At 40.9% G+C, this 26,946-nt stretch overlaps 1 protein-coding gene across 1 annotated transcript in view; it reads right to left on the bottom strand.

Moving 5' to 3' along the window:
* The window catches only part of LOC145346986 (lethal(3)malignant brain tumor-like protein 4), a 329,699-nt gene extending 302,962 nt beyond the window's left edge, over window positions 1–26,737 (bottom strand). Inside the window, exons 1-3 of the mRNA XM_080194871.1 lie at window positions 26,650–26,737; window positions 25,749–25,933; window positions 24,144–24,296 (exon numbers count right to left, since the gene is read on the bottom strand). Coding sequence (XP_080050997.1) covers window positions 24,144–24,270 — 127 coding nt within the window. The 5' untranslated portion in view covers window positions 24,271–24,296; window positions 25,749–25,933; window positions 26,650–26,737. The remainder of the gene's footprint in view (window positions 1–24,143; window positions 24,297–25,748; window positions 25,934–26,649) is intronic.
* Between the last annotated feature and the right edge of the window lie 209 nt (window positions 26,738–26,946).

Here is a 26,946-nt window from a genome sequence, read left to right as displayed (position 1 = left end):
CCAAAATGTTTTCAAGAGGAATATTAATGCTGAACACTGATCTAGTTATTAATTAATACAAAAGATAGGTACATGAATAGAGCAATTTCACTCCAATTAATTTTTCAACAGCATTTGTATTAAATAAAGCAGATAAAACACATCAGAAGTGTACTTGTATTACACATGAGTGAACAGCTTTACATCAAATCCAAGCCAAATGAATTTCAGGACAAATCTCAAAAGTATTCGAATCATCACTCTGTGCATTCAGCTTCATGGCAAACGGAAAAGTTGACTCAGTGCCAAGTTTCCATTTTCCACTAAAAATAAAAACCTAAAAAGAAATTCAAATAGTTTAGTGTTCAAACCCTTACAAAATGTTGGTTTGGCTCAGCTTTATTTCACTGTCTACAGTTTGCATTCCACGATCAAAATATCTGTCATCCGCAACCTTTATGAGTCACTTTTATAACGATGTTCCACTGACTTTAAATGTTAAATGTGACAGGGAAGATTTTAACCTGCTTTGCAAATACATTTTTGGTACAAATAAAAGACAATGGGCTGAATTTTAACTTGCCTGACGCACTGAAGGCACTCAATCCCAAACCAACTGAAGTATGAAACATAGCACCTTTCTTACTAATAAATTTGTTTGTATATAATGCAGCAGTACGTATGTCTGCTTCCTACCTGTTCTCCCCACATTATCCCAGCAGTCTCTCTGTATAAATGCTCCAGGTACTTAATTAAACAATGCCTTTCACCTACGCTTCTTAATATTCTATACCACTTTCAGATACCCTCCCTTTATTCAGCCAAAAAAAGACAACACAAATGGTTACAAAACAAATCAAAGAGAAAAATTGTTTTTCCAAGTTTCTTTGAATCCATCAAAAGATATCCCTCTTCAAGGACCTCCAGCATTTCTTTTATAAAGCAGTCCAATAATTGGTGACTTGTGTGTTGACCTTCATTATTTTCGAGGTCTCTTTCCACTTTAACATTGCTTTTATATTGACAATGTGAATCCTTAGCCTTTTCTCAGTTTTGTTTGAATGTTCATGATCCCGTACAGAACGCTGATCGACATGTATTCAACAAGCAAACATTTTTCAGAATGTCTCGAGTAGGATTTCCCTCAAAATGTTTGATGATTATGATTGCGTTTCTATCATTTCTGCTAAAGTCAGTGTTCCTGTGGCTAGGGTGCTTTTAATCACCCTTTTTATTTTCTTGGCTTTCGAGGCCAAGGGACAACACTTGCCATTTTTATTCACCTAGAATATTTTGAACCAATTCAAAAGATCCACATGGGAAGCATCACCAGAAAAGATTTGTTTCCTATCCTTTGGGTCAACCAAGCAGATAAACGGGATCACACATTTCCCCCAAATTTAGTTTATTTAATGATTTATTTGTCCTCAAAACCTCCTCAATCGTTGAGTAGCGTGTTTGCTCACAGTACTAAGTTCCAATGTGCCATAACTGGCATTGAGTCTTTGTCTGACCTCAGCCAGTTGAACTGTCCAATTAAGCTTTTTAATTGCTGTTACTTCTTTGGATACAAGATCATCTTTCTGTGATAAACTAGCCTGATTTATCAGTATTCATGTAGCACTTTCTAGACATGATTGTTGATTCAAGGTTACTTCCAACAACTTCTGATTAACATCTAGGCCTTTATATTTAGAGCTTCCTGAAGCCTGACTTCCAATCTTAATTCTCCTGTTACAGATCATATATGTAACAAATTGCTCAAATTCTGCAGAAACTCCCCATGTAAAATTATCGCTGTGCATCAAAGTTTCCCAAGAGTCATTCTTTATCATTACCAGCAAAACAATGCTGGATCTACTTTCAATTAAATACAGCCTACTTCCAGCAAGGCAGACATAACTGAAAAATACCATACCCTTGATGCCTCATTTAATCCATAAATGCATTTGTTTAATTACTAGCTTCCTTTCGCCATCGCTCATTTATTTAGGTAGTTTCAAAAACCCTTCTCTGAAATTTTTCACGCTACAAATACGCAGCTCTTATATTGATTGACCTACATTCGCACAAATACATGGCCAACAGAGCTAAGGAAATTCTTAAGATTACTTTAACTGCAATGGGGGAGGCCCCTCTAATATCATGATCGCCAATCCTCTCTTCAAAACCTGAGAACACTGAGGCCTACTATGTCCTGTCTAGGAATACTTTTTTCCATATATAGGTCAGGATTGACTGTCCCCTATCTGGCGCTTCAGAGCAGTCCGAAATTCCTTTCAACTATCCAATTCTTTTTGTTTATCCTTTTATTAAAATACCTATTAATTGTTTGCAACCAACAAAGCTTCGCTGTCATTAGGGTTTTTATTTCTAGTAGTTTTCCTAGACTGTTCTGTAGTCCTTGTTCTTTCATGTGACTAATCAAGCTACAAGCCTTGACTTGTACTTCTATCTCTTTCTAGATTATTGCTCCTGAATCTCTTCCTCCCATGGTCAGAGGTTATGTCATCACTCCATGACCGCTTCCTATTGACAGAGTCATCCCCATACCCAATACAGGAACGTTCACTGCACTTTCTTGCTCTCCATTGTTCCACCTCACTTATTATCTCTTTGGCCATCATCTTGGACATTTAGACAATGTTTGAATTTGCTGGTGGCTTTCTCTGCTCTTCGTACAATAGTCACATTGTTCCATTCACTGCCCCCTTCTGGTACATACGTCACCCTGGTACTGACTTTAGACTGTTGTCATTTGGGTATGAGAGCCCTGTTCTGTGCATCAGTATCACTTTGTCTACTGTCATCCATCCCATTATCTACCATATTCTACTCCTCATAATTGTTGAACATATAAGTGTAAAGTGCAGGATGCCTCACCATCTCCTGCTAATTGCTCAATTTCTGGAAGTTTCTAATGATTAACTAAGATGAATGGATTTTAATAGTTTGACCACCATGTCTTTCCATCACAGCCTATCACCTTACCAGCCTCTCCACTCTTTCGGACTCTCTCCTCTTATTGTTCGCTAAATCCCTAGGATTAAAATTTATTTTGGACAGTCTTATGTGATGCCTTAAAGGTCACTGAATTTTCTCTTGAAACTTTTTCCTGGATGTAGGCTACCCAAATGCTCAGATAAAGTGGAACTTATTATCGTCCCTTATAGGGTCAGGACACATTACAGAAGGTATTTTGCGATCCCACCCCACAGACCAAGTGATACAAACTACAATGCCAAATCAATTGAAGTGAATTATTTGCATGGACTGCCCACACCAGTGCAAATGTTAGCCTGCTGTTTGCTAAATCGACTAAGAACGTATGGAATATCTCACTGATCACTGTGTGATTTCTTTCAGAATCCATTTCTGAAAGGACTTTAAACTACAGTGTTCATAATAATGTTCATATTTTCACATGTCTCTAAACTCAGCACTGGTAAACACCCCTCCCATTGTCAGTCTGCAAGTTAGTCGGTGCTCCCAGTCCCATCCCCACCCATTTTACTCTGACTTTATTTACAATCATTTTATCTTTAGCCAATATTTCATAAACCCTTATGTTAATGAGAAACTTACAATATGGAGGCAGGGTGATGGTGGTGTAGTGCTAATGACACTAGACTTGTAATCCAAAAGGTCCAGGCTAATTCTTGGGGACATTGGTTCAAACCTATCATGGCTGGTGGGATTAAAATTCAATTAATAAATTTGGATTTGAAATCTAGTCTCAGTAATGGTGACCATGGCAACTATCATTAATTCTTGTAAAAACCCATTTGTTTCACGATGTCCTTTAGGAAACATTTAGTATCAAGATGTTTGGGACTTTTCGAGCTAATATAGGACTAGCCCCCATTACGATAGACAGTCACATGGGAGTAGTTGAATGTGGGAGTAGTTGAATGTAGTAGTAGTAGCAAGGCTGGGAGAAGTCAACATGAAGATAGACTAATCCTATGTATACATATATGTATCTAGTTGTCTGTTATCAATAACCAGTTATCATTCAACCACACAAAGCTTTAGACCCCTTCATGAGGCAACATGCAATCTTGTAACAGAAGAAAATCTGCCGTGTTTATCTGGTCTGGAGTCTATGTGACTCCAAACACACAGCAATGTGGTTTACTCTTGCCTGCTCTCTGAAATAGCCTGGTAAGCAGTTTAAAAGCAATTAGGGATGAGCAACAAATTCTGGCCTCGTCAGCAACATCCACTTCCCACAACAGGCCTACAATTGGACTTCAATGCTTTTTGCATATATCAAAATCTTTAGTAATCTCTTCAATGTGCTTTCTGTACTCAATGTCAATCATCCTTGTATTCCTTAGTATAAATATACCAATTTAGTATAGTTTAATCTGGAACAAGAGGTGTAAATTCAAGACAATTTTTTTTCTCTGAAATTCCTGTCACCTAATGCTATTATTTGACATCCTGATGCAAGGTTTCGGTAAAGAAATGTAACAGTGCCCTGATTTGGGTAAATTACAAATCTACTGACTTTCCAATAATTGCTTTATCATGTTCCATGTCAGTTTCATTTGTGCCTTTTTCATGGAAGGCTTGCTCAGTGGCAATGGTATCTTTCGTTGGATATCACATCTGTACTAATAAAGTGGCTTATCCATGCTATTCTTTTCAATGACCTCAGTGTTATTGTCAGCTCCGAACCCAAACCAAACAAAATATTCATATTCCCTGATCTTACTTTGATGTTTAATACTGAGTGAATGATCCTTACTATTGGTTGAACCTAAATAACATTTGAAACAATCAATTACACATGCGACTGTCATGTAACCACTATCCAACACAGTGCAATTAAATGAATCCACGGCTACTAGTCATTACTGGCAGAAGCCTGTGACCAGTACAATTCCTTCCAGCTGATCCAAGGTTATCAACTTCCAAGCTTTCTGACTCATGCATGCTTTCAAAAACTATGTTCTTCCACTTTGGACAATTTGCCGCATTATCGTATTTTAGATCCCAACTGAAATGCCTGTTAACTGTTCCCAGGACTCATTCATAGAACATAGAACACTACAGCACAAACAGGCCCTTTGGCCCACGAGTTGCGCCGATCACATCAACACCTACCAATCCATAGACCTATCTATAACCCCCAATCCCACTAAATCCCATATACTCATCCAGAAGTCTTTTAAAAGACCCCAGCGAGTTCGCCTCCATCACCACTGACGGCAGCCGATTCCATTCACTCACCACCCTCTGAGTGAAAAACTTACCCCTAACATCACTTCTGTACTTGCCTCCCCGCACCTTAAATCTGTGTCCTCTCGTAGCGACCATTTCAACCCGGGGAAATAGCCTCTGAGAATCCACCCTATCTATTCCTCTCAACATTTTATAATCCTCTATCAGGTCACCTCTCAACCTTCGTCTCTCCAGGGAGAAGAGTCCCAGCTCCCTCAACCTATCTTCATAAGGCATGCCTCCCAATCCAGGCAACATCCTTGTAAATCTCCTCTGTACCCTCTCAATAGCTTCTACATCCTTCCTATAGTGAGGCAACCAGAACTGCGCACAGTACTCCAAGTACTGACAAGGGTCTTATAAAGTTGCAGCGTTACCTCCCGACTCCTAAACTCAATCCCTCGATTAATGAAGGCCAGTACACCATACGCCTTCTTGACCACATCCCCCACCTGCGAGGCCGATTTAAGAGTCCTGTGGACCTGGACCCCAAGATCCTTCAGCTCTTCAACACTACTAAGACTCCTGCCCTTGATAGTACTCCATTAGTACTCCAATCCTGTCAGCTGCAAGGTTCGCCAAGAACGTATTCATTCTCATTTCCTTTGTTAGCAAGTTTTCTGTTGCACTGATGCCTACACCCCATATCTGAACAACTTTTAAAGGCGGTGATCATACAGTCCTTCATCCTCTGTGACACCACCGACTGTCGCAATTGTGACACAAAGGCTACTAGAAGTGACAGCTTTCCCAGCAATATATTTAAAGCATCAGACATTGATCCAAAAGCATGTCTCTTTTTAAGAATCCAACTCCAAGACCAGGAGTCTATCCACACGCGACACTTTAGCATCACCAACAATTTCAAAGCCCTGCCCTAAAGAAGAGTCTTACGGACTCGAAGTGTTAAGTCTGTTTCTCTCTCCACAGAGACTGCCATATCTGCAGAAAGGACATTTGATGAGGACTCGTCTACTGACGTAATATAGGCTGAGGTTAGAATCAGGAAAGGAGAGGTCACCTCATTGGGAGTTTTCTATAGGCCTCCGAAAAGTTCCAGAGATGTAGAGGAAAGGATTGCAAAGATGATTTTGGATAGGAGTGAAAGTTACAGGGTAGTTGTCATGGGGGACTTTAACTTTACAAATATTGATTGGAAAAACCACAGTTTGAGTACTTTAGATGGGTCAGTTTTTGTCCAATGTGTGCAGGAGGGTTTCCTGACATATATGTTGGTAGGCCAACAAGAGGCGAGGCCAAGTTGGATTTGGTACTGGGTAATAAACCAGACCAGGTGTTAGATTTGGAAATAAGTGAACACTTTGGTGATAGTGACCACAACTCAGTTACGTTTACATTAGCGACGGAAAGGGATAGGTATATACTGTTGGGCAAGAGTTATAGCTGGGGGAAAGGAAATTATGATGCGATTAGGCAAGATTTAGGATGCATAGGATGTAGAAGGAAACTGCAGAGGATGGGTACAATTGAAATGTGGAGTTTGTTCAAGGAACAGCTACTGCATGTCCTTGATAAGTATGTACCTGACAGGCAGGGAGGAAGTGGTCAAGCAAGGGAACCGTAGTTTACTAAAGAGGTTGAAAAACTTGTGAAGAGGAAGAAGGAGACTTATGTCAAGATGAGACATGAAAGCTCAGTTAGGGTGCTTGAGAGTTAGCCAGAAAGCACCTAAAGAGAGATCTAAGAGGAGCCAGGAGGGGACATGAGCAGTTTCTGGCAGGTAGGATCAAGGAAAACCCTAAAGCTTTCTATAGGTAAGTCAGGAATAAAAGAATGACTAGGGTAAGATTAGGGTCAGTCAAGGACAGTAGTGGGAAGTTGTGCGTGGAGTCCGAAGAGATAGAAGAGGCGCTAAATGAATATTTTTCATCGGTATTCACACAGGAAAAAGACAATGTTGTCGAGGAAAATACTGACATACAAGCTATTAGACTAGATGGGATTGAGATTCATAAGAAGGACGTGTTAGCAATTCTGGAAAGTATGAAAATAGATAAGTCCCCTGGACCAGATGGGATTTACCCTAGGATTCTCTGGGAGGCTAGGGAGGAGATTGCAGAGCCTTTAGCTTTGATCTTTAGGTCATCGTTGTCTACAGGAATAGTGCCAGAAGACTGGAGGATAGCAAACGTTGTCCCCTTGTTCAAGAGGGGGAGTAGAGACAACCCTGGTAACTTCTGTTGTGGGAAAAGTTTTGGAAAGGATTATAAGAGATAAGACTTATAAACATCTAGAAAGGAATAATTTGATTAGGGATAGTCAACACGGTTTTGTGAAGGGTAGGTCGTGCCTCACAAACCTTATTAAGTTTTTTGAGAAGGTGACCAAAGAGGTGGATGAGGGTAAAACTGTTGATGTAGCGTATTTCAGTAAAGCGTTTGATAAGGTTCCCAACGGTAAGCTATTGCAGAAGATATGGAGGCATGGGATTGAGGGTGGTTTAGCAGTTTGGATCAGAAATTGGCTAGCTGTAAGAAGACAGAGGGTGATGGTTAATGGGAAACATTCATCCTGGAGTTCAGTTACTAGTGGTGTACTGCAAGGATCTGTTTTGGGGCCACTGCTGTTTGTCATTTTTATAAATGACCTGGATGAGGACGTAGGAGGATGGGTTAGTAAATTTGCGGATGACACTAAAGTCGGTGGAGTTGTGGACAGTGCGGAAGGATGTTGCAGGTTACAGAGGGACACAGATAAGCTGCAGAGCTGAGCTGAGAGGTGGAAATGGAGTTTAATGCGGAAAAGTGTGAAGTGATTCACTTTGGAAGGAGTAACAGGAATACAGAGTACTAGGCCAATGGTAAATTACTTGGTAGTGTGGTTGAGCAGAGAGATCTCAGCGTCCATGTGCATAGATCCCTGAAAGTTGGCACCCAGGTCGATAGGGTTGTTAAGAAGGCATACGCTGTGTTAGCTTTATTGGTAGAGGGATTGAGTTTTGGAGCCATGAGGTCATGTTGCAGTTGTACAAAACTCTGGAGCAGCCGCACTTGGAGTATTGCGTATAGTTCTGGTCACCACATTATAGGATGTGGAAGCATTGGAAAGGGTGCAGAGGAGATTTACCAGGATGTTGCCTGATATGAGGAAAGGCTGAAGGACTTGAGGCTGTTTTCGTTGGAGAGAAGGTTAAGAGGTGACTTAATAGAGGCATGTAAGATGATCAATGGATTAGATAGGGTGGACAGTGAGAGCCTTTTTTCTTGGATGGAGATGGCTAGCATGAGGGGACATAGCTTTAAATTGAGGGGTGATAAATATAGAACTGATGTCAGAGGTAGGTTCTTTACTCAGAGAGTAGTAAAGGCAAGGAATGCCCTGCCTGCAACAGTAGTGGGCTTGCCAACATTAAGGGTATTTAAATGGCATTGGATAAACATATGGATGATATTGGAATAGTGTAGGTTAGATGGGCTTTAGATTGGTTTCACAGGTCAGCACAACATCGAAGGCCAAAGGGCCTGTACTGCACTGTAATGTTCTATGTTCTATGCTTGGCTTTTGCAGCATTTTCTGTTTTATTTCAAAGCAAGCACTGAACAAGAAATTTCCAAATTTAGTTTTGGCAATATTTGATAAAATCAATTAAAGTTCATAATATATATTCGCCAATAGAATAATCACCGTCTTTCTAAATCTATTAAAGTCTGATCATGCTTCAAAACACATTCAGTAGATCTTTTTTCTCATAAATTTTACCCATGAAAAAGATATCCAAACCCTTATCAGCATCCAACTGACAGGCATCCAGATCACAAAATAGTTTGCTGTTGATTTTGCTTTTGTCAGGAAGTAACAATGCCAAGGCAATAACTTGTTTTCTCTTTGGTAAAGGTGTGGCCCGTGCTCGCATATCCATTCTATTTTTCCACTGGACATAAAGTTCAGCTATGGATAGTAACACTGAGTAATCACATTGAAAGGGTACAGAGGAGATTTACAAGGATGTCGCCTGGACTGGGAGGCATGCCTTATGAAGTTAGGTTGAGGGAACTGGGTCTCTTTTCCCTGGAGAGACGTAGGTTGAGAGGCGACCTGATAGAGGTTTATAAAATGTTGAGAGGAATAGATAGGGTGGATTCTCAAAGGCTATTTCCCCGGGTTGAAATGGTCGCTACGAGAGGACACAGGTTTAAGGTGCGGGGAGGCAAGTACAGAAGTGATGTTTTTCACTCAGAGGGTGGTGAGTGAATGGAATCGACTGCCGTCAGTGGTGGTGGAGGCGAACTCGCTGGGGTCTTTTAAAAGACTTCTGGATGAGTATATGGGGTTTTATGGGATTGGGGGTTATAGATAGGAGTTGATGTGATCGGCGCAACTCGTGGGCCGAAGGGCCTATTTGTGCTGTAGTGTTCTATGTTCTACATCCTGACACTTTATACCTGTCTTTAGACATTTTTTTTTCCACAGAAGTAAACCAGATCACAATCTTCTGTCTAAAAAATAAATTTTCTCGGTTTCCAATCTTCACCTTTAGGCAACCATTCTCTGCTAATGTTAAATCACTTTCCAGCCTCTTGGTGGAGTATGACACAGGACATTTTCTACTTCCAACCTATTTACCCCATACCCCAGCAGTCTCTCGGTAATTAATCAAATTAACCAGCCCCTTAAAGGGGCATTTATTGAGATATGAACCTATGTCCTCAGAGCTTTAGTCTGAGCTTCTGGATTGCTAGTGATTATCATTTGCCACCGTCTGCCCAAAAACTTCCTTTGCCAATTTACCTTAACAATGTAAGCAATCTATAATGAATACATCAGGGGCATGGGGAATCTAACGTTTGGGGGTTCTGGTGCATGCCATAGTGTTTTAACTCCACAGTTCTCTCCTCCCCCAAAAATAAGCCTGATTGAAAGTTCATTACGATCCAGAGAAGGCAGTTGCTGGGAAGCAGGTAAGGGGGAATGGGAGGCCACAAGGATATGTCAGAGACTTCATAGAGGTGGTCAGCGTAGGGTTTCAGGGGGTAACTAGTCAGGCAGATGAAGTGCTGCCTGACTTGTTGAGTATTCCCAGCATTGTTTTGTTTTCATTACAGATTATTCTTTGTCTCTTAGGAGTGAGACCACCAGACATCATTTCCTTTATTTCTCATAGCCCACTGGACCTTTTTTTTAAATTCTTTCATGCAATGTGGGCATTGTTGGCAAGGCCAGCATTTATTGCCCATCCCCCAACTGCCCTTGAGTTAAGTTGCTGGTTAGGCCATTTCAGAGTGCAGATAAGAATTAACCACATTGCTGTGAGTCTGGAATCACATGTAGACCAAACCAGGTACGGATGGCAAATTTCCTTTCCTAAAGGATTTTAGTGAATCATGGATTTTTATGACAATTGATGATAGTCTCAGTAATGGTAACATTAATTTAACTTCAGACAGAGACAAGGAGGAATTTCTTCTCAGACAGTAGTGAAATCTGTGGAATTCTTTACTGCAGAGGGCTGTAGAGACTAGGTCATTAAATACGTTCAAGGCTCAGAGGTAGCTTTTTAATCAGTAAATAAATTAAGGGTTATGAGGATAAAGCAGGGAAGCAGAGTTGAGGAGTATCATATCAGAGCAGTCATGATGTCACTGAATGGCAGAACAGACTCGATGGGCCGAATGGCCTACTTCTGCTCCAACATCTTATGGTCTAATTCAAAGTCCACCAGGTGTCTTGGTGGGATTTGAACCTGTGTCCCCACAGGAGGAGCCTGGGCTTCTGGATTGCAAATGCAATGACATTACCACTATACCACCCTCTTCACTGAAATGTTCTCCAAGCTACTCCCCTCCTGCAGCCCTAAATCTGTATCTTTCTCCAGTTTATCCGCATCTCCATTCATGCCCTCGGAGCTCATCTTGTATATGAGAACCACCTCATGTTCCCTTAGTCCTATTTCCATTAATTCACTGACCACTCAACCTCTTTTCTCATAATTGTGTTAGTCAATATTGTAAGGGTCCTCTCTATTCCGGTGCAAACCCGCTCTCTGCTTGAAATTTCACCTAAAGAATTAGGAAGACAGAAGCCATTGTCTTTGGTCTGTACCAAAGATGTCATTCCCTGCTCACTATCCTATCCTCTTCCCTGACAAATGTCAGAGGCTGAACCAAACTGTTCACAACCTTGCTGTCAATCTGACCCACAGGAAGAGCTTCTGATCGCATGTTCACAGCATTTCCTATTTCCACCTCTGTGACACTACTGGCTCCACCCTGCCGCAACTCACCTGCTGCAGTAACCCTTATCAATACTCTTGTTACCATTAGTCTTTACCATTCCAATGCACACATGACCAGCTTCCTAAATTCTAACCTCCACAAACTCAAGATTATGTAAAACTCTTCGGCCTGTGCTAACAGATCTCAATTACCCATCACCCATTCTCACCGATCTCAATTGGCTCTGTATAAACTACCAACTTGATTTTAAAATCCTCATTCACACTTTCATATTGCTACTAGCCTGTCCCACCCTCCATGCAACAGCAAGCACATCCCTTCCTCCCCCTCAGCCGTGAGCACGTCCCCCTCTCCCTCCCTGCAGCCGTAACCGTGTCCCTCCCTCCCCGCATCCGTAACCGTATCCCTCCCTCCCCGCTGCCGTGACCACATCTCTCCCTCTCTGCCACCATGACCTCGTCCCTCTCTATCTGTGATTCCTCAATTCCACAACCCTCAGGTATCAGCACTCCTCCAATTCTGGCCTCTTGAGCATAGCCACTGCACTACTGGTGGCTGTACTTTCAGCTACCAAGGCCCAAAGTTCCGGAATTCCCTTCCAAAGCAACCCCTGTATCATCCTCCTTTAAGATCTTTCTTAAAACCTAGTTCTTCAACAAAGCTTTGGATCGTCTCCTCGAATATCTCTTCATGTGGCTCTCGTTCACATTTAATCGTGATCCTCAGGCTGTGCAGCAATATTCAAGGCATTACATAAAATACAAGTTGTCGTTGCTACTGTTGCTGAGGGAGCCACATGATGAGATTTTTAAAAATGTTAGAAATCATATCAGAAATCACATGAAAACAGGAAAACCTGTGAGAGGAGGAGAATGCTCAGAATTCTAGGTGGGACCAGTCATCAGAACACCTGCTACCTGCCGCTCTCTCAGATAGTGCCTATTTAAATGCATAGATGACTTTCTATGCATTTGAATATTTCCATTTTTTTGTATATCTTTACGCACAATGAATGGTTTTAAAAGATGCTGCAGGATTCTTCTTCATCAAGCATAATCATTGATCAGTGACAAAAGTTGGTAGCCATTTTAGTATCTGTAATGGAAATTCAGAATCTAAGAACAAACAGCAAAAGAAAGCTCACAACACACAATCTGCAGCCTTCAAAATATGAAGAATGATTACTGCCTGGGCAAACGTACAAAGGGGTTAACTAATGCCCTGGCAACACTGAAGCACTGACATCACCAGCACATGCATTTGTAAAGTAAGAGATGGATCTTACAAGATCGTTACGCAAGATCACTGCTGCTATAAAAATCACCACAACAAAAGTAAGCATTTTATTGATCGTTCCGGAGTTGCTCATGTTTTCTTGATGCTGAAGTACTGCCATATCAGTGCCTTCAGTCTATGTGAATACCTGCTGCCATTAAAATCACTTCATGAGGTACACGGGCCAATCACAACCTGCATTATTGTGGCAAGTTAAAAAAGTAATGCATGCATCAAATGATTGCTGTCCATAAAGGAGAAAATGCAGCAAACTCTCAACATAGTGCGAAGCATTTTGATTTTTAAAACATTGAGGGGAAGATGGGGCAGCACATTACACAAAAATCCTTGCCTTGTTCTCTGCTTTTCCTTCTAAGTATTATAAATGATAGCATCCAGGAGGACTGATGATTACAAAATAAAACAAAATAAAACTACTTCTGACAGTTGTACAAAGTAGGAAATATTAAATATGGCATTTAAAACACAGCTTTCTAATCAAGAAGACATTTAGCTAGGTTGAACAAAGAAGAAAAGCTGTAGGATCGCTCTGCAGTTCCAATATGTCAGTTCCTGATTTAATTCAGACCACCAGAGACTCTGCTAAGCAGAAATGAAGTACTTCCTCAGGGCAGAGGAAAATCAGGAATAGAATGTCAGCTAGTGCTCAGTCAAGAGCAAGCCCATTCTTTTGGATATCCAATGGCTTTTTATGTGTTTTTGAAGCTGCTTCTTTCAGACCAATGTCTTTTCCGTCTTGTCTTCTATCTGTCCTCGTTCCGAGGACTGGCTGCATCGTGAACAATCTTTCTGCACTCATTTCAGTTGCCCTCAGTGTTTTTCCCATAAAGAATTTAGTCCACATCCTGATATTATCCTACAAACCATCTTGGATCCTCCTTGTGCACGTTTTCCAGGTGTTTTGCCTTACATTCCCTCTTTGTCCCCCAAGCACTCCCCTCCTGTTCAAATCATGTGTTGAAAATATGTGAGCTTCCTTGATATCACTGCCTCAAATAAGTTTCCCTTAATACCAGCTTTCTCGAGCGCTCACACGAGACCTGTTCTCAGCGGTAATTCAACTAATTTCAGATGGAGTGTCTGGAAAATGCCACTATCATTCCCCCACGTCCCTAAACTGGGGAAGGGGAGATAGGTTGGAGCTCACTTTGACCAAGTTGAAAATTCATGACTCAAGTGCATGGACTTACGATGAGAGTATCATCTTCATCTGCATTCAATACATCTGCATTCATAACCGACTGACACAAATCGATATTCACAGTCACACATGAAGAATGACCATGAGGGAATGCAACTGCAGCCAGTTGTCCATAGACCAATTCCCTGTGAAGGTTATGGTCAGAGAAGTAAAAGACATGACTGGAAAAGGAAAAAAATGGTTTCAGAAAAACACTTAGACAATTTCAAATTCTTGGATATGAAAGGATCTAAAAAATAAAAAGGAAGGGAAAAGGTCTTTTCCAAAAAAAAACAAGTAAAGAAAAATACCTTAAAGCATCTGCTCTTTGTGATTGTCCCAATTTTATTGCATTAAAACAGAGCACAGTTAAAAAACAAGTCTTGCAAGAAACGAATGCTGGCCTTGGCCGTGATACTCACAGCCCAGGAATAAAATATTTTTCTGAAAGCTAGGATTTTTTGTTTGACTCTCTGTTCGCATTTCACAATGACACAAACATAATTACATCGTAACAAAAGCAAAATACTGTGGATGCTGGAATCTGTAGGGAGAGAAAAGTCTGTACAGCTCTTACTCAGAGCTTAAAACAAAGGGAGAAATGTGTTGGATCATATACTGTATAAGTGGAGGTGAAATAGGTGAATAGTTGAAATAGGTAGAATAGGTGAAATAGTGATTAGCGGCAGCTAGGAGAGATTGCAACAAAGATGTCGCAAAATTTGAGAACAAGTGACTGATGGTTCAGTGGAGATGGCAGGTTTTTGCCTAGAAACAAAAAAATGTTTGGGATATTTTAATAAAAGGTAAAGATAGAGGAGGAAGATCACAGTCCAAAGTTGTTGAACTCAAATGTTGAGGGATGTAACATGTTTAAAGTTTTTAGAGTTTATTAGTGTCACAAGTAGGCTTACATTAACACTGCAATGAAGTTACTGCAAAAATCCACTAGTCACCACACTCCGGCGCCTGTTCGGGCGCACGGAGGGAGTGGTCCTTGCAGAATACTGACAGGGAAAGTGAGGGGAAGATGCATTTCATGGTGGCCTCATGCTAGAATTGACTGAAATAACCGAGGATAATTCTTTGAATGCAGAGGCTGGTGGGTGGAAAGTGAGGGTAAGGCAGGGAGGCCCTATCATGGTACTGGGAGGGAAGAGGCGAGGGCAGAGACATGGGAAATGGGCCAAACCTAGTTGCACGCCCTGTCAATCACAGGAAGGTGGAGAGCCTGATTAAGGAAAAAAGGCAGAGATGTCAAAGGCGCCATTTTCAAAGGTGGTCCTTTGAACCAGAACAGATGTGACAGAGGCAGAGAAACTGGGAGAATGGGATGGAATCCTCACAGGAAGCATTACATTGTTACAGATATGTTACGTTAATTGCTTAAACATGTCTAAAAATTATGCAGAAAACTTTTACTTAGGTACAAAGAGATTTTCCATTAACACAAAATAACAAATGTATGGGTTAACATCTTAATTTTCAACTGATTTGCACACAAGCTTTTAAGCATTTACAGATTTGCTTCTGTTGCATTGTGAAAGGATTTCAATTTATGCCAATTTAGAACACAGAACAGTACAGCACAGTACAGGTCCTTCGGCCCTCGATGTTGTGCCAAGCTATGTTCAATCCCAAGATCAATCTATCCCACTCCTTATATTTCTGGTGTGCTCCATGTGCCTATCCAATAACCGCATGAAAGTTCCTAAAGTGTTTGACTCCACTATCACAGCAGGCAGTCAATTCCACATCCCAACCACCCTCTGAGTAAAGAATCTACCTCAGACATCCCTCCTATATCTCCCACCATGAACCTTCAATATACACAACCTTCTAGCCCTTTAAACTATGGATTAAAAGTGAACTATTAGCTATTCCTTGTGAGTGAGAATTGACTGTATTCTAAGTATCCGAAGATGGCTGATGAGGCTGGTTCAGAAACAGCAAACCTTACAGCACATAGGGCATTTATCCTCATGTAGAGTGTCTGGTTGTGTTCTCTCCACCACTGTCACCTTTCCTTTTCATTTTGCCATTCATAGAATCCTACAGTGCAGAAGAAGAGGCCATTTAGTTCATTGAGTTGCACCAACCACAATTACACCCAGGCTCTGTGCCTGTAACTCTATGTATTTACCCTAACTAGTCCCCCTGACACTAAGGGGCAATTTGAGCATGGCTAATCCACCTAACCCTCACATCTTTGGACTGTGGGAGGAAACTCACGCAGACACAGAAAGAATGTGCAAACTCCGCACAGATAGTGACCCAACCTAAGTCCCTAGTGCTGTGAGGCAGTAGTGTTAACCACTGTACTGCCCAAATTGTCCATGATCCAGCTCCAAACATTGTTGAGTCTCAAAATCCTGGGATCATTCTCACAGTCTCTCCTGCCACCTGGTTTGATTTGAAGCAACAGTCTCCCAGGAATTGATATCAATGTTGCATTTCTTCATCTTGGCTTTCAGCACAACCTTGAAGTGCTTCTTCTGCCAAGTTTTGGTGCATCTGCTCTGACCAAGATGGGAGAAGACCACCTGTTTTGGGAGCCTGGTATTTGACATCTGAGCTATATGACCTATTCAATAACAGAGGGTAATAGCCTGGACACTAGTGGTGCATGTTTATCAAAGGATATTGATGTTGGTCACCTGTCCTCCAATGTAACATGCAAGATCTTCTGCAGGCAGTGTTGTTCACTGACTGTGGCAGATGGTTTGCTAGTGTCACATGGGAGGATTTAAACTAGTTTGGCGGGGGAGGGGAGGGGTGGGAACCAAAGCAAAGATGAATTAGCTGAAGGGGAACCAGAGAGTAAGGCCAGTTAGACTCCGAGAAACAGCAGGCAGAGTGGGATTGCTAATCAGAGAGGATATGGTGAACTAAAGGGCATTTGTTTCAATGCGAGAAGTATAACAGGTTAGAGCTTGAATTAGTACTAGGAACTGTGTTGTTGTTACCATTACAGAGGTTTAAGGATTGGCAACTTAACATTCCAGGATACAGATGTTTCAGGCGGGATAGAGGGAATGTAAAAAGGGGTGGGGGCGTTGCACTACTGGTTAAGGAGAGTATCACAACTGTACTGCGAGCGGACACCTCGGAGGGCTCATACTGCAAGGCAATATGGGTAGAGCTCAGGAATAGGAAAGGTGTAGTCACAATGTTGGGGGTTTACTATAGGCCACCCAACTGCCAACAGGAGATTGAGGAACAGATATGTAGGTAGATTCTGGCAATGTGTAAAGGTAACAGGGTTGTTATTGTGGGAGATTTTAATTTCCCCTATATTGACTGGGACTCAGTTGGTGGTAGGGGCATGGATGGGGCAGAGTTTGTAAGAAGCATCCAGGAGGGCTTCCTGAAATATGTGTCGATAGTCCAACAAGGGAAGGGGCCATACTGGACCTGGTATTGGGGGATGAGCCCGGCCAGGTGGTCAGTTTGGGAACAGTGACCACAATTCAGTAAGATTCGAGGTATTGGTGGATAAAGATAAAGTGTAGTCCTCAAGTTAAGATGCTAAATTGGGGGAAGGCTAATTACAACAATATTAGGCAGAAACTGAAGAATGTAGATTGGAGGCAGATGTTTGAGGACATGTCTGATGCCACATGTATAGGAGGCACCAGACATCAGACATGATGCCTCTCACGTGCCTGATGTCTGGCACGTGAGAGGCTTTCAAATGTAAGTTGATAGGGATTCAGAACCAGCACATTCCTGTAAGGATGAAGGATAAGTATGGCAAATTTTGGGAACTTTGGATAACAAGAGATATTGTGAGCCTTGTCAAAGAGAAAAAGAAAACATTTGTCAAAGCTAGGAGGCTGGGAACACATGAAGCAAGTGTGGAATACAAGGAAAGTAGAAAGAAACTTAAGCAAGGAGTAAGAAGGGCTAAAAGGGGTCATGAAAAAGCATTGGCCAGCTGGATTAAGGAAAATCCCAAAGCTTTTTATATATAAAGAGCAAGATGGTAGCCAGGGAGAGGGTTGGCCCACTCAAGGACACGAGAGAGAATCTATGCGTGGAGCCAGAGGAAATGGGCGAGGTATTAAATGAGGACATTGCATCAATATTCACCAAAGAGAAGGACTTGGTGGATGATGAGTCTGGGAAAAGATGTGCAGATAGTTTGTGTCATGTTGAGATCAAAAAGGAGGTACTGGGGTTCTTGAGAAACATTAAGTTAGACAAGTCCCCACAGCCTGATGGGATAGGCCCCAGAATACTGAGAGAGGCAAGGGGGGAAATTGCTGGGGCCTTGAGAGAAATTGTTGTATCCTCACTGGCTACAGGAGAGGTCACAGTAAAAAGTCTCAACACCAGGTTAAAGTCCAACCAGTTTATTTGATAGTAATCCCACAAGCTTTCGGAAACGGTGTTCCTTCGTCAGGTGTGTGGAAGGTTCTGATCAGAGAACGGCATATAAAGTCACACACAGTTTACAGAGTACTGATTAGAATGCAAGTCTTTACAGCTAACCTGCTATTCAAGTCTTAAAGATGGAGGCAACATGAGTGGAGATAGCATTAGCATAGGTTAGAGAGATGTGTACTGTCTCCAGACAGGACAGTTAATGAGATTTTACAAGTCCAGGCAAGTAATGGGGGTTACAGATAGTGCGACATGAACCCAAGATCCCAGTTGAGATAGCATGGTCGGTGCAGGCTTGGAGGGCCAAAGGACTTGTTCCTGTGATGTAATTTTCTTTGTTCTTTGTTTTTTGACTCCAGAGCTTTGAGATGCCTCCTATACACTGTCCATGATTCAGCCCCATACAGTAAGGAAGACATCACAACCACCGAGCCAGTTTTATATCCACCACGCCAGCTCACCTCTGATCCCATACGACTTCAACATCTAGACCATCAGCTTGGTTTCAGTTTTGATATAGTAACCTTCAGCAACTCACTTCCTCAAGTAGTCAAAGGCAGCACTAGCAGATTTCAAGTAATGCTGGATTTCTTTGTCAATGCCAGCCTTCTGTGAAAGATAACTTCAAGGTACTGGAATTCTTCCAAACTTTCCTGGCACACATTTTGAATTCTAATCAATGGGGTTGCAGACTATGCATTTAGCGCTTGCTGATGGCAGACTTTGGTCTTCTGATGTTGAGTGTAAGTCCCATCTTTGCATACGCCTCAGTGAACACACTAATGATTATGTGGAGATCCATTTTGGGCACAGCATTCACTGCAGCATTATTTGTCTATTGGAGCTTGATGATTGAGATCAGGGTGGTCTTTATTTCTTGACTGGAGTTGTCTGAGGTTGAACTGTGTACCGTCCATTCAATAAATAAGTGGCATTCCATCAAAAGTTTGTCTCCAGTCAGATGGAGCATGGCAGCAAGGAAGATAGAAAACAAAAGAGTTGGAACAATCATACAATCTTTGATTCCTGCCTTAAGCTCAAAATGGTCTTTATTGGATCACTTGATTCGATTTATTGTCACATGTATTAGTATATGAAAAGTATTGTTTCTTGCACGCTATACCAACAAAGCATACAGTACATAGGGAAAGACAAGGAGACAGTGCAAAATGTAATGTTACAATCATAGCTAGGGTGTAGAGAAAGATCAACTTAATGTGTGATAGGTCCATTCAAAAGTCTGATTGCAGCAGGGAAGAGGCTGTTTTTGAGTTGGTTGGTATGCGATCTCAGACTTTTGTATCTTTTTCCTGACAGAAGATGGAAGAAAGTATGTCCAGGGTACGTGGGGTCCTTGATCATGCTGGCTGCTTTTCCGAGGCAGAGGGAAGTGGAGACAGAGTCAGTGGATGGGAGGCTGTTTTTTTATCACTTACCATTCTACTCTCATGTCATCATGAAGCAGGTGAAGGATGGTAACAGAATTTGGAGGTCATCTATACTACAGTGGAATCTTCCAGAGTGCCATATGATTTAGAGTCAGAAGCCTTTGTAAAGTCAAAGAATGCTATGCAGAGGGGTTGATGTGTGCAATATTTTTTCTTCTAGTTGCTGAGCTGTAGAAATTATGTCACTTCTACCCCGTGATGACCTAAACCCACATCAAGATTGGGGAGTAGCTCTTCAGCTAGTGCAATAATTCAATTCAGGAGAGTTCTTATAATGGTCCTTCTTGCAATTGTTACAATCCCAGTTCATGTTAGAACTGGAAGGGAAGATCCCCAGATGGAAACCTGACTCAAATAAAATATAAAATTTGTCAGAGGACAAATTTAACAATAAACAAAATGTTAAACATAAAAAGTTGCATTATTACACAATACTCCTTTACTCCCCCATAATTTAACAATTACATACAGATTTTAAGATTAACACAGATTTCAGCATACATCATAAATTACAATGATTATTAACATATAAGGTCCCTTTCGCACACACGCACACACATATGATGCCTTGGTCAAATGCACATGCCCCTCTGAACCCAAGTTAGTGTCTGTGGTTTTCTCCGCAGAATCCCGTAGATGATCAATCCAAAGATGTGCAGCTTAGGTTGATTGGCTATGTAAAATTTCCCCCAAATGTCAGGGGGACTAGCAGAGTAAATATGTGGGGTTACAGGGTATACAGCCTGGGTGGGGTTGTTGTCGGTGCAGGCTCTATGGACTTTATGGCCTCCGTCTGCACTCTACGGATTCTGTGATTCTACGATTGTTACATGAGAGTGTCCAATTCCATTCCCAAAAACAAGTTTTAAAATCTTCCCTTATAATAATGTTTATAAAAATGAGTGGTTTGCATTCCAAAATCCAGACTAGGCCCAACACTTTTAACCAATGCTTCCGCTTCATCTTTAACAGCAAATCCAGTCCAGGATTTTACACCTTTAGGATTTTTGACCGCCAACCAAACAGTTCGTAATTGCTTTAACTATCAGTGCCAGACACTTATTAAAATGACATCAAATATTTCATCTCCCTTTGAAGTGTGATGTCCCATTTTAAATCTAGTTATGACATTGTCTATTTAACTGCAAACACTTTGTTTACTCTTTCTTGAATTCTTCTGAACAATACCTTGGTCTCAGTTCATTTAACTTCAGTCATCTTGAACATGCTTTGCATCCCCTTTCTCTGGTTATCTGAATTATATCTTGTTCCTTAAGAGGCTTGCATCTTTGCAGCTCAGCGTGTCCTGTCTGTAGTTGTTTTAACTTCTAGTTAAAACTGAGAACACCTTTCTTCTGGAAGGTGGTCTCCTGTTAAGCAGCATCCCAGACACTAGAATTATACTTCATGCTGTAGCCCACTCCAAACGCTATAGAAACACTGCTGGAACTTAACCAACCCTCACACAAACAAACAGCTTTATCCAACATGATTCTAACTTGCGGTTTTACCCATCCAGGCACTGAGGCATTAAATTAAACCCACTTAACATTAACTATACCCAATTTCTAATGCTTATCAATACAAATATAAATAATCTCTTAAAACTACCTTTGTTTTCCTAACAGAATGGAAAGCAGATTCCTCGAATTTCCACAATTACATTTCTGCCCTGAAGATTGGCACAATCATGGCAGCCTTGAGATCATTTGGGACTTCCTCTTCATTCCACATCTGTAGACCAAGGGCCTGGAGCTGTAATCTTAGTTCCTCTCCTCCGTGCTCAAAACATCTCAGTAGGGTTTCTATCACCTCCTGATGCTTTATTTTCTTCTTTCTTGTGTGTTGGCTTTCATCACCTCCATAGGCATCGGCAGAGTTCTATGCTCATCTCTAAATGGGTGCTACAGGATGAACTCTCATCAGCAATTGATTGTTAATTGAAAAGGTCTTCAAAATGCTTCCTCCATTGGGCAGTAACAGTTTCCCTTTCCTTGATCAGTTCTCCCCCATCCTTTGGCCTCAGAGAAGCTGGTGCTTGACTACCTGACCACAAATGATCTTTGTGGCAGCAAAAAAGCCACAGACATATTTGCGTTAACAAGATTTTGAATTTCCTTTGTCTTGTCTACTCACCACATGTTCTCCATATCATGGATGCACCTTGGTATCTTAGAGTTTACTTGCTGGTCAACCAGTTTATTTTGCTTTGAGTTTGGACATTCTGCCAGACACATTTTTATCAAACCAATCCTGATATAGGCATTGAAGATATTGGACTTAACATCTAGACTTTTGAAACAACTTCAGAGCTTGAAAGGTAAAAAGTATGCAACTGAATTATGGCCTAGTACAAGTTCTAATCTGTACATGGTGTTGTCTCTCATAGCTCAGTTTATATGGGGAAGTTGCTTTGGAATCCACCTATGACTATTTTCTTCAGTAACAATATCATTCCCTCATGACCTGGAAAAAGTACATAGTCAAGCAACAGTGAAATAGCAGAATAGAAAAGCATTTCAGCCAGGCATTATTGAAATAATGAATGGGCCATGACTCTTGGCAAGCTTTGCTTCTAACAACAGTGCCTCCTGGCGTTTATAGCAAAAACTTAGCCGCTCTTGGACACAAATCTGAATAGTGCCTACGTTGGTGGTGCCTGACATCTCAAATAACAGCAACCAGTGTTGTTAATTAGGAGTTTACAACAGTACTATCAATTGGAATGGTAAACTGTTCATCTTACATGTCGCTCCATGTTATCATTTCTTTGTTTGAACACTGCTGCATTAGTTATTTAATATATACAAGTCAGAGGTGTTGAGCGTAAAAAACAGTTAATAAAATATTTACAATAGAAAAAGAAAAAAACACATTTGTGTAGTGCCTTTCACCACCTCACACTGTCCCAAACCACTTTGAAACCAATAAAATTTGCAGGTGAAGCGATGTAGGAAATACAGCACCCAATCTGCATACATTAAAGTCATGCAAACAACAATGACATAATGAACACACAATCTGTTTTCAGTGGTGTTGATTGAGGGATAAATATTGGTCAGGAAACAGAGAAGAGCTTCCCTGCTTTTCTTTGAAATAGTACAAGGCGGCAGGTGGCTTAGTATCTCTTCTGTGCTCATGACTTCAAAGTGGGGCTTGAACCCACAATCACCACAGCGGCAACAACTTTTCCTTCTTTATACTCCTAAGAATCACAAAGTTATTTTTAATGAAAGTTTAAAGTTTAATTATTGTCACAAGTAGGCTTACAGTAACACTGCAATGAAGTTACTGTGAAAATCTCCTAGTCTCCACAGTTCAGCGCCTGTTCAGGTACACTGACGGAGAATTTAGCATGATCAATGTACCTAAGCAGCATGTCTTTCAGACTGAGAGGAAACCCGAGCACCCAGAAAAAGACCATGCAGACATGGGGAGAACGTGCAGACTCTGCACAGACACTGACCTAAGCCGGGAATCTAATCCATGTTCTTTGAGCTGTGAGGCAGCAATGTTAACCACCGTGCCACCATGCTGCCCCAATTGCATGTGTAAGCTCTGAATCATGGCGTTTTTATCTGCTTAGTTTCTAACTTAAGGCAAAAAATGTTTTTCTTATGGACAAAAAGTAGACAATTATGAATATCAAGTATATATTTTTCAATACAATGAAAAGGAAAGTGGCTGTTATACATTGAACCAATATGTTGTACATTCAGGATAGGATCTTTACTCAGCTATTCCCTTCCTTACTATGTAAGAGTTCAAAACATTAACTAAATGAGGAACTTGGCGAGCTCTGGTAAAAACTTTCGTACAATTATTGTCCACACATTTTTACTGAAATAATGAATGGGTTACTTGATTTCTATGAAAAATACTTCAGTTCCTTTAGCTCATTGATATTTCAAATCAACAAATCCATTCGGTATTATCCCAATGTAAGATTTATTATATACCTTTTGCCAAATTCACAGTTCAGTTGCCTTTGAAGCTAGACTTCATTTGTTTATTAGCCTACCCAAGTTGTAAAGCACCTTGGGGAAACACAAATTTATGAATTCAGTTATATTATGTCTGAAAAATTTTGTGTTCTTCGCCTTTTATATATATTCCATTCAGAAACAGCAGCAATTGAAAAGTTATTTATTCCACAAGAAAGAATGATAGTTTCAAGTCACAATAATTCCTTGTGACAGTTCGCAATCTTTACATCCACAACTATATCTTCAAACAAGTAAGTTTTCAAAGGAAACAAACCTCAAACATACCATTGAAAGCAAGTGCTCCTGTTACTAAATGTATTTGCAATATTGCACAATCTATTGAGCCACAGACAGCAAAAAAAATGCATTTTCAGTATTCACTGTGCAAGTTTTGTTTAACCCTTTTGAGGTTGAACAATGCATGGTAAAATAAAATTCCTCCCACCTGACAGATTGAGGGGTTGGCTAACTTCTGTCATCATTTGTGTGGAGATGGCATTTGATTGTAATGGGAGACTTCCATCTGCACTCCGATTTCTTACAGGGCCCTCTAGCATATCACCAGAATTCATTCTGATCCCTCCTCGAGGACAATTCACTGTTACGAGAATCAAATTAAAGAATTTCCTTCTGTTCATTCAAATGGGTGCTAGATATTGTTCAGCTGATTTTCAAGAAATTAATTGAAGTTGACTGCACAGTTCAGTTCTTAATCACTGATGAAAAAGTCACTTCATTAGCCTTCCATAACAAAACTAAAGACACTTAGCAAACAAAAGTTAAAAACACACTCCGAATATGTTTGTTGCCATATGCCGCTAAAACTAATATTATTAAATACTGCTTTCACTTGAATGGAAAATTTGAGACAACAGGAAAGGGAACATTGATATAAAAGTTTATTTATTAGTGTTACAAGTAGGCTTACATTAACACTGCAATGAAGTTACTATGGAAATCCCTAGCAAACAATAACTCATCCTTGCAAATCGTAAAGTTGTTCTTGTCCTTCTGCATACCCTAAAATTAATTAAATAACTTCCCCTCAGAATAGATATTCATTTACATTAAACACCACACTGTTAGTTTGTCTCGAATACATCAGTTCAGCTAGTGTTCATTAATATTTTATAAATCTTTTATGATTGCATTTCCACTTTTTTTTTAATTTTAAACACGTGTTCATTCATATTGCTCCGAGATTTCCTGGCAGTGCTCAGCCCAGTATGACTAACGAGGTTAAGTTAATATTTGGTGGCAAGAAGTTGTTCACTTAGTAGTGGCTGACAGTTAGGATGTCCAATAATCCAGCTGACTGCTTTAAAAGCACTCATACACGTCTTGGATAATTTTACACAGTGCGGTGAATCTTTTATTGTAATTGTGAGGCTGCGTTTTGTGCCCTCTTTTCAGATCGGCCCGATTAACAACTGCTATCCATATTTACGATGGACTCAACCTGCTAAACATGAGTCAACAATAGTCGCTCCCGCTATTCTTATATCCATAGCACTGTCAATTTTGCATTCCTCCCATTCATCACCACCTTGATCAGTGACTTGTCCAAGCTGAACGTTAAGAATGTATTAAATTTTTAAAAAACCCTTCCTAGGTGGAGACAAAACTAAATAAATGCAACTTTAATCTACATAATGTGAAGGTGCTTCCGTTCCTCCACAACATGTTACTTCCGTATTCAGTGAGGGAAAAGAAGCGGGGGGGTTGGGGGGAGAAGCAAAAAATAAAACATGGTTAACATCTGCCAAGGGATGCCTTTCTCCCCACTCCCGGCGTGTCCAAAATGCAGCAACATCTTTCACTGCCAGCCTGACAAAATGTCATTGAATGAAACATCTTAACGCCTGCTTCAGAAGAGGAAAACTGGGGAAGCGGAGAGATGGGGAGAAAGAGAGAACAAAACAAAAAGACATTGATAGCCACTTCAAACACAGAGTAAAAAAATGGGGGGGGGGGGCCGCTGGTGGTGAGAAAAGTGCTGGGGCAAGGTGATGAATAAAAGCAGCAATAAGTGGAAAATTCCATCAAATACCTGCAAACAAGTGGGAACTCCGCTGAACACAGCAGCAGTCAGTCAGTCAGTTAACAGCAGCTTCTCCTCCTCACAGCACAAGCCACAAGACTTCCACAGGCGAGCTGCGTCCTTTCCCTCCTGCCCAGGAAAGGACTCCTCTTCACTCACTTTCTCCCCCCAGAAAAAACAGGCCAAACCAGGCGCTGGACAAAACAGGGAAAGATTTTATTTTTATTTTATTTATTCTTTTTTTTAAAAAAAGAAAACCTTGACAGGAGAGGAATATTTGTCAAAATGGCGGAGCGCAGAATATTTATAGCGCAGCAAATGTTTTGAGTGCACTCTTATAGATTAGATGAAAACATCTGAAGGGGGGAAACTGTGGCTCGATTCCCAAATAACAACAACTTCAAATAATAACAAACACTTGTAAAGTCACATTTGTAAACCCGTCCCCCTGCAAACCCGCAGTTATTCTGTCAGACGGCTGACTTTTTCTTGTTTTTGTGTAAGTGCATCAGAAATGCAATGAGAGCTGTTATGGAGAAATATTGTCTTTTTTTTCTTTTAAAAGCTGATTTTTTTCCTTTAAACTAAACAATCTGAGAGAAAAGAACTGGCGCATTTTGCACTTCTAACATTTATTTTAAATTATTTTCCTCCCAAAATTCCTATTCCCCAGATTGTTAAAGGAATTTTATTTGTAAACCAGCCCACAGCAATTCCGCATTGATCGTTATTAAAACTAAAATATCCTAACACTCAGCGCAATCTACAAACAGGAAACAGTCACAAAAGTGTGGAACAAAGTCTGTTCTATGGTTTCAGTCGGGCGCCTGGGTGCGCGGGCAAAAGTTTTCCTGTTTTTTTCCCCCCCATTTCTGAAATGAGAAATAAACGTGAGGCTCAATTTCCTTACCAGACACAGAGAGGTGACTCCAGGCCCTTCTCAGCTGGGAAAGAGAGCGCAGGCGCCGAGAGCACCCACTGCTGGAGGCAGCAAAGTAATAACTCCACCTGGCACTGAGGAAGAAAGAGAGGGAGAAAGATGTGACAATCCATCTGGTACTGAGGAGGAGAAAGAAAGAGGGAGGGAGAAGGTAAAGATGTGAGAATCCGCCTGGTATTGAAGGAGAGAGTAAGGGAGAAGGAGAAAGTAAAGATATGAGAATCCATCTGGTATTGAAGGAGAGATTAAGGGAGAAGGAGAAAGTAA

Source organism: Carcharhinus amblyrhynchos, chromosome 8 (assembly GCF_965287045.1).
Source record: "Carcharhinus amblyrhynchos chromosome 8, sCarAmb.v2.hapA, whole genome shotgun sequence".
NCBI lineage: Eukaryota > Metazoa > Chordata > Chondrichthyes > Carcharhiniformes > Carcharhinidae > Carcharhinus > Carcharhinus amblyrhynchos.
This window is presented reverse-complemented; position numbering and strand designations above follow the sequence as displayed.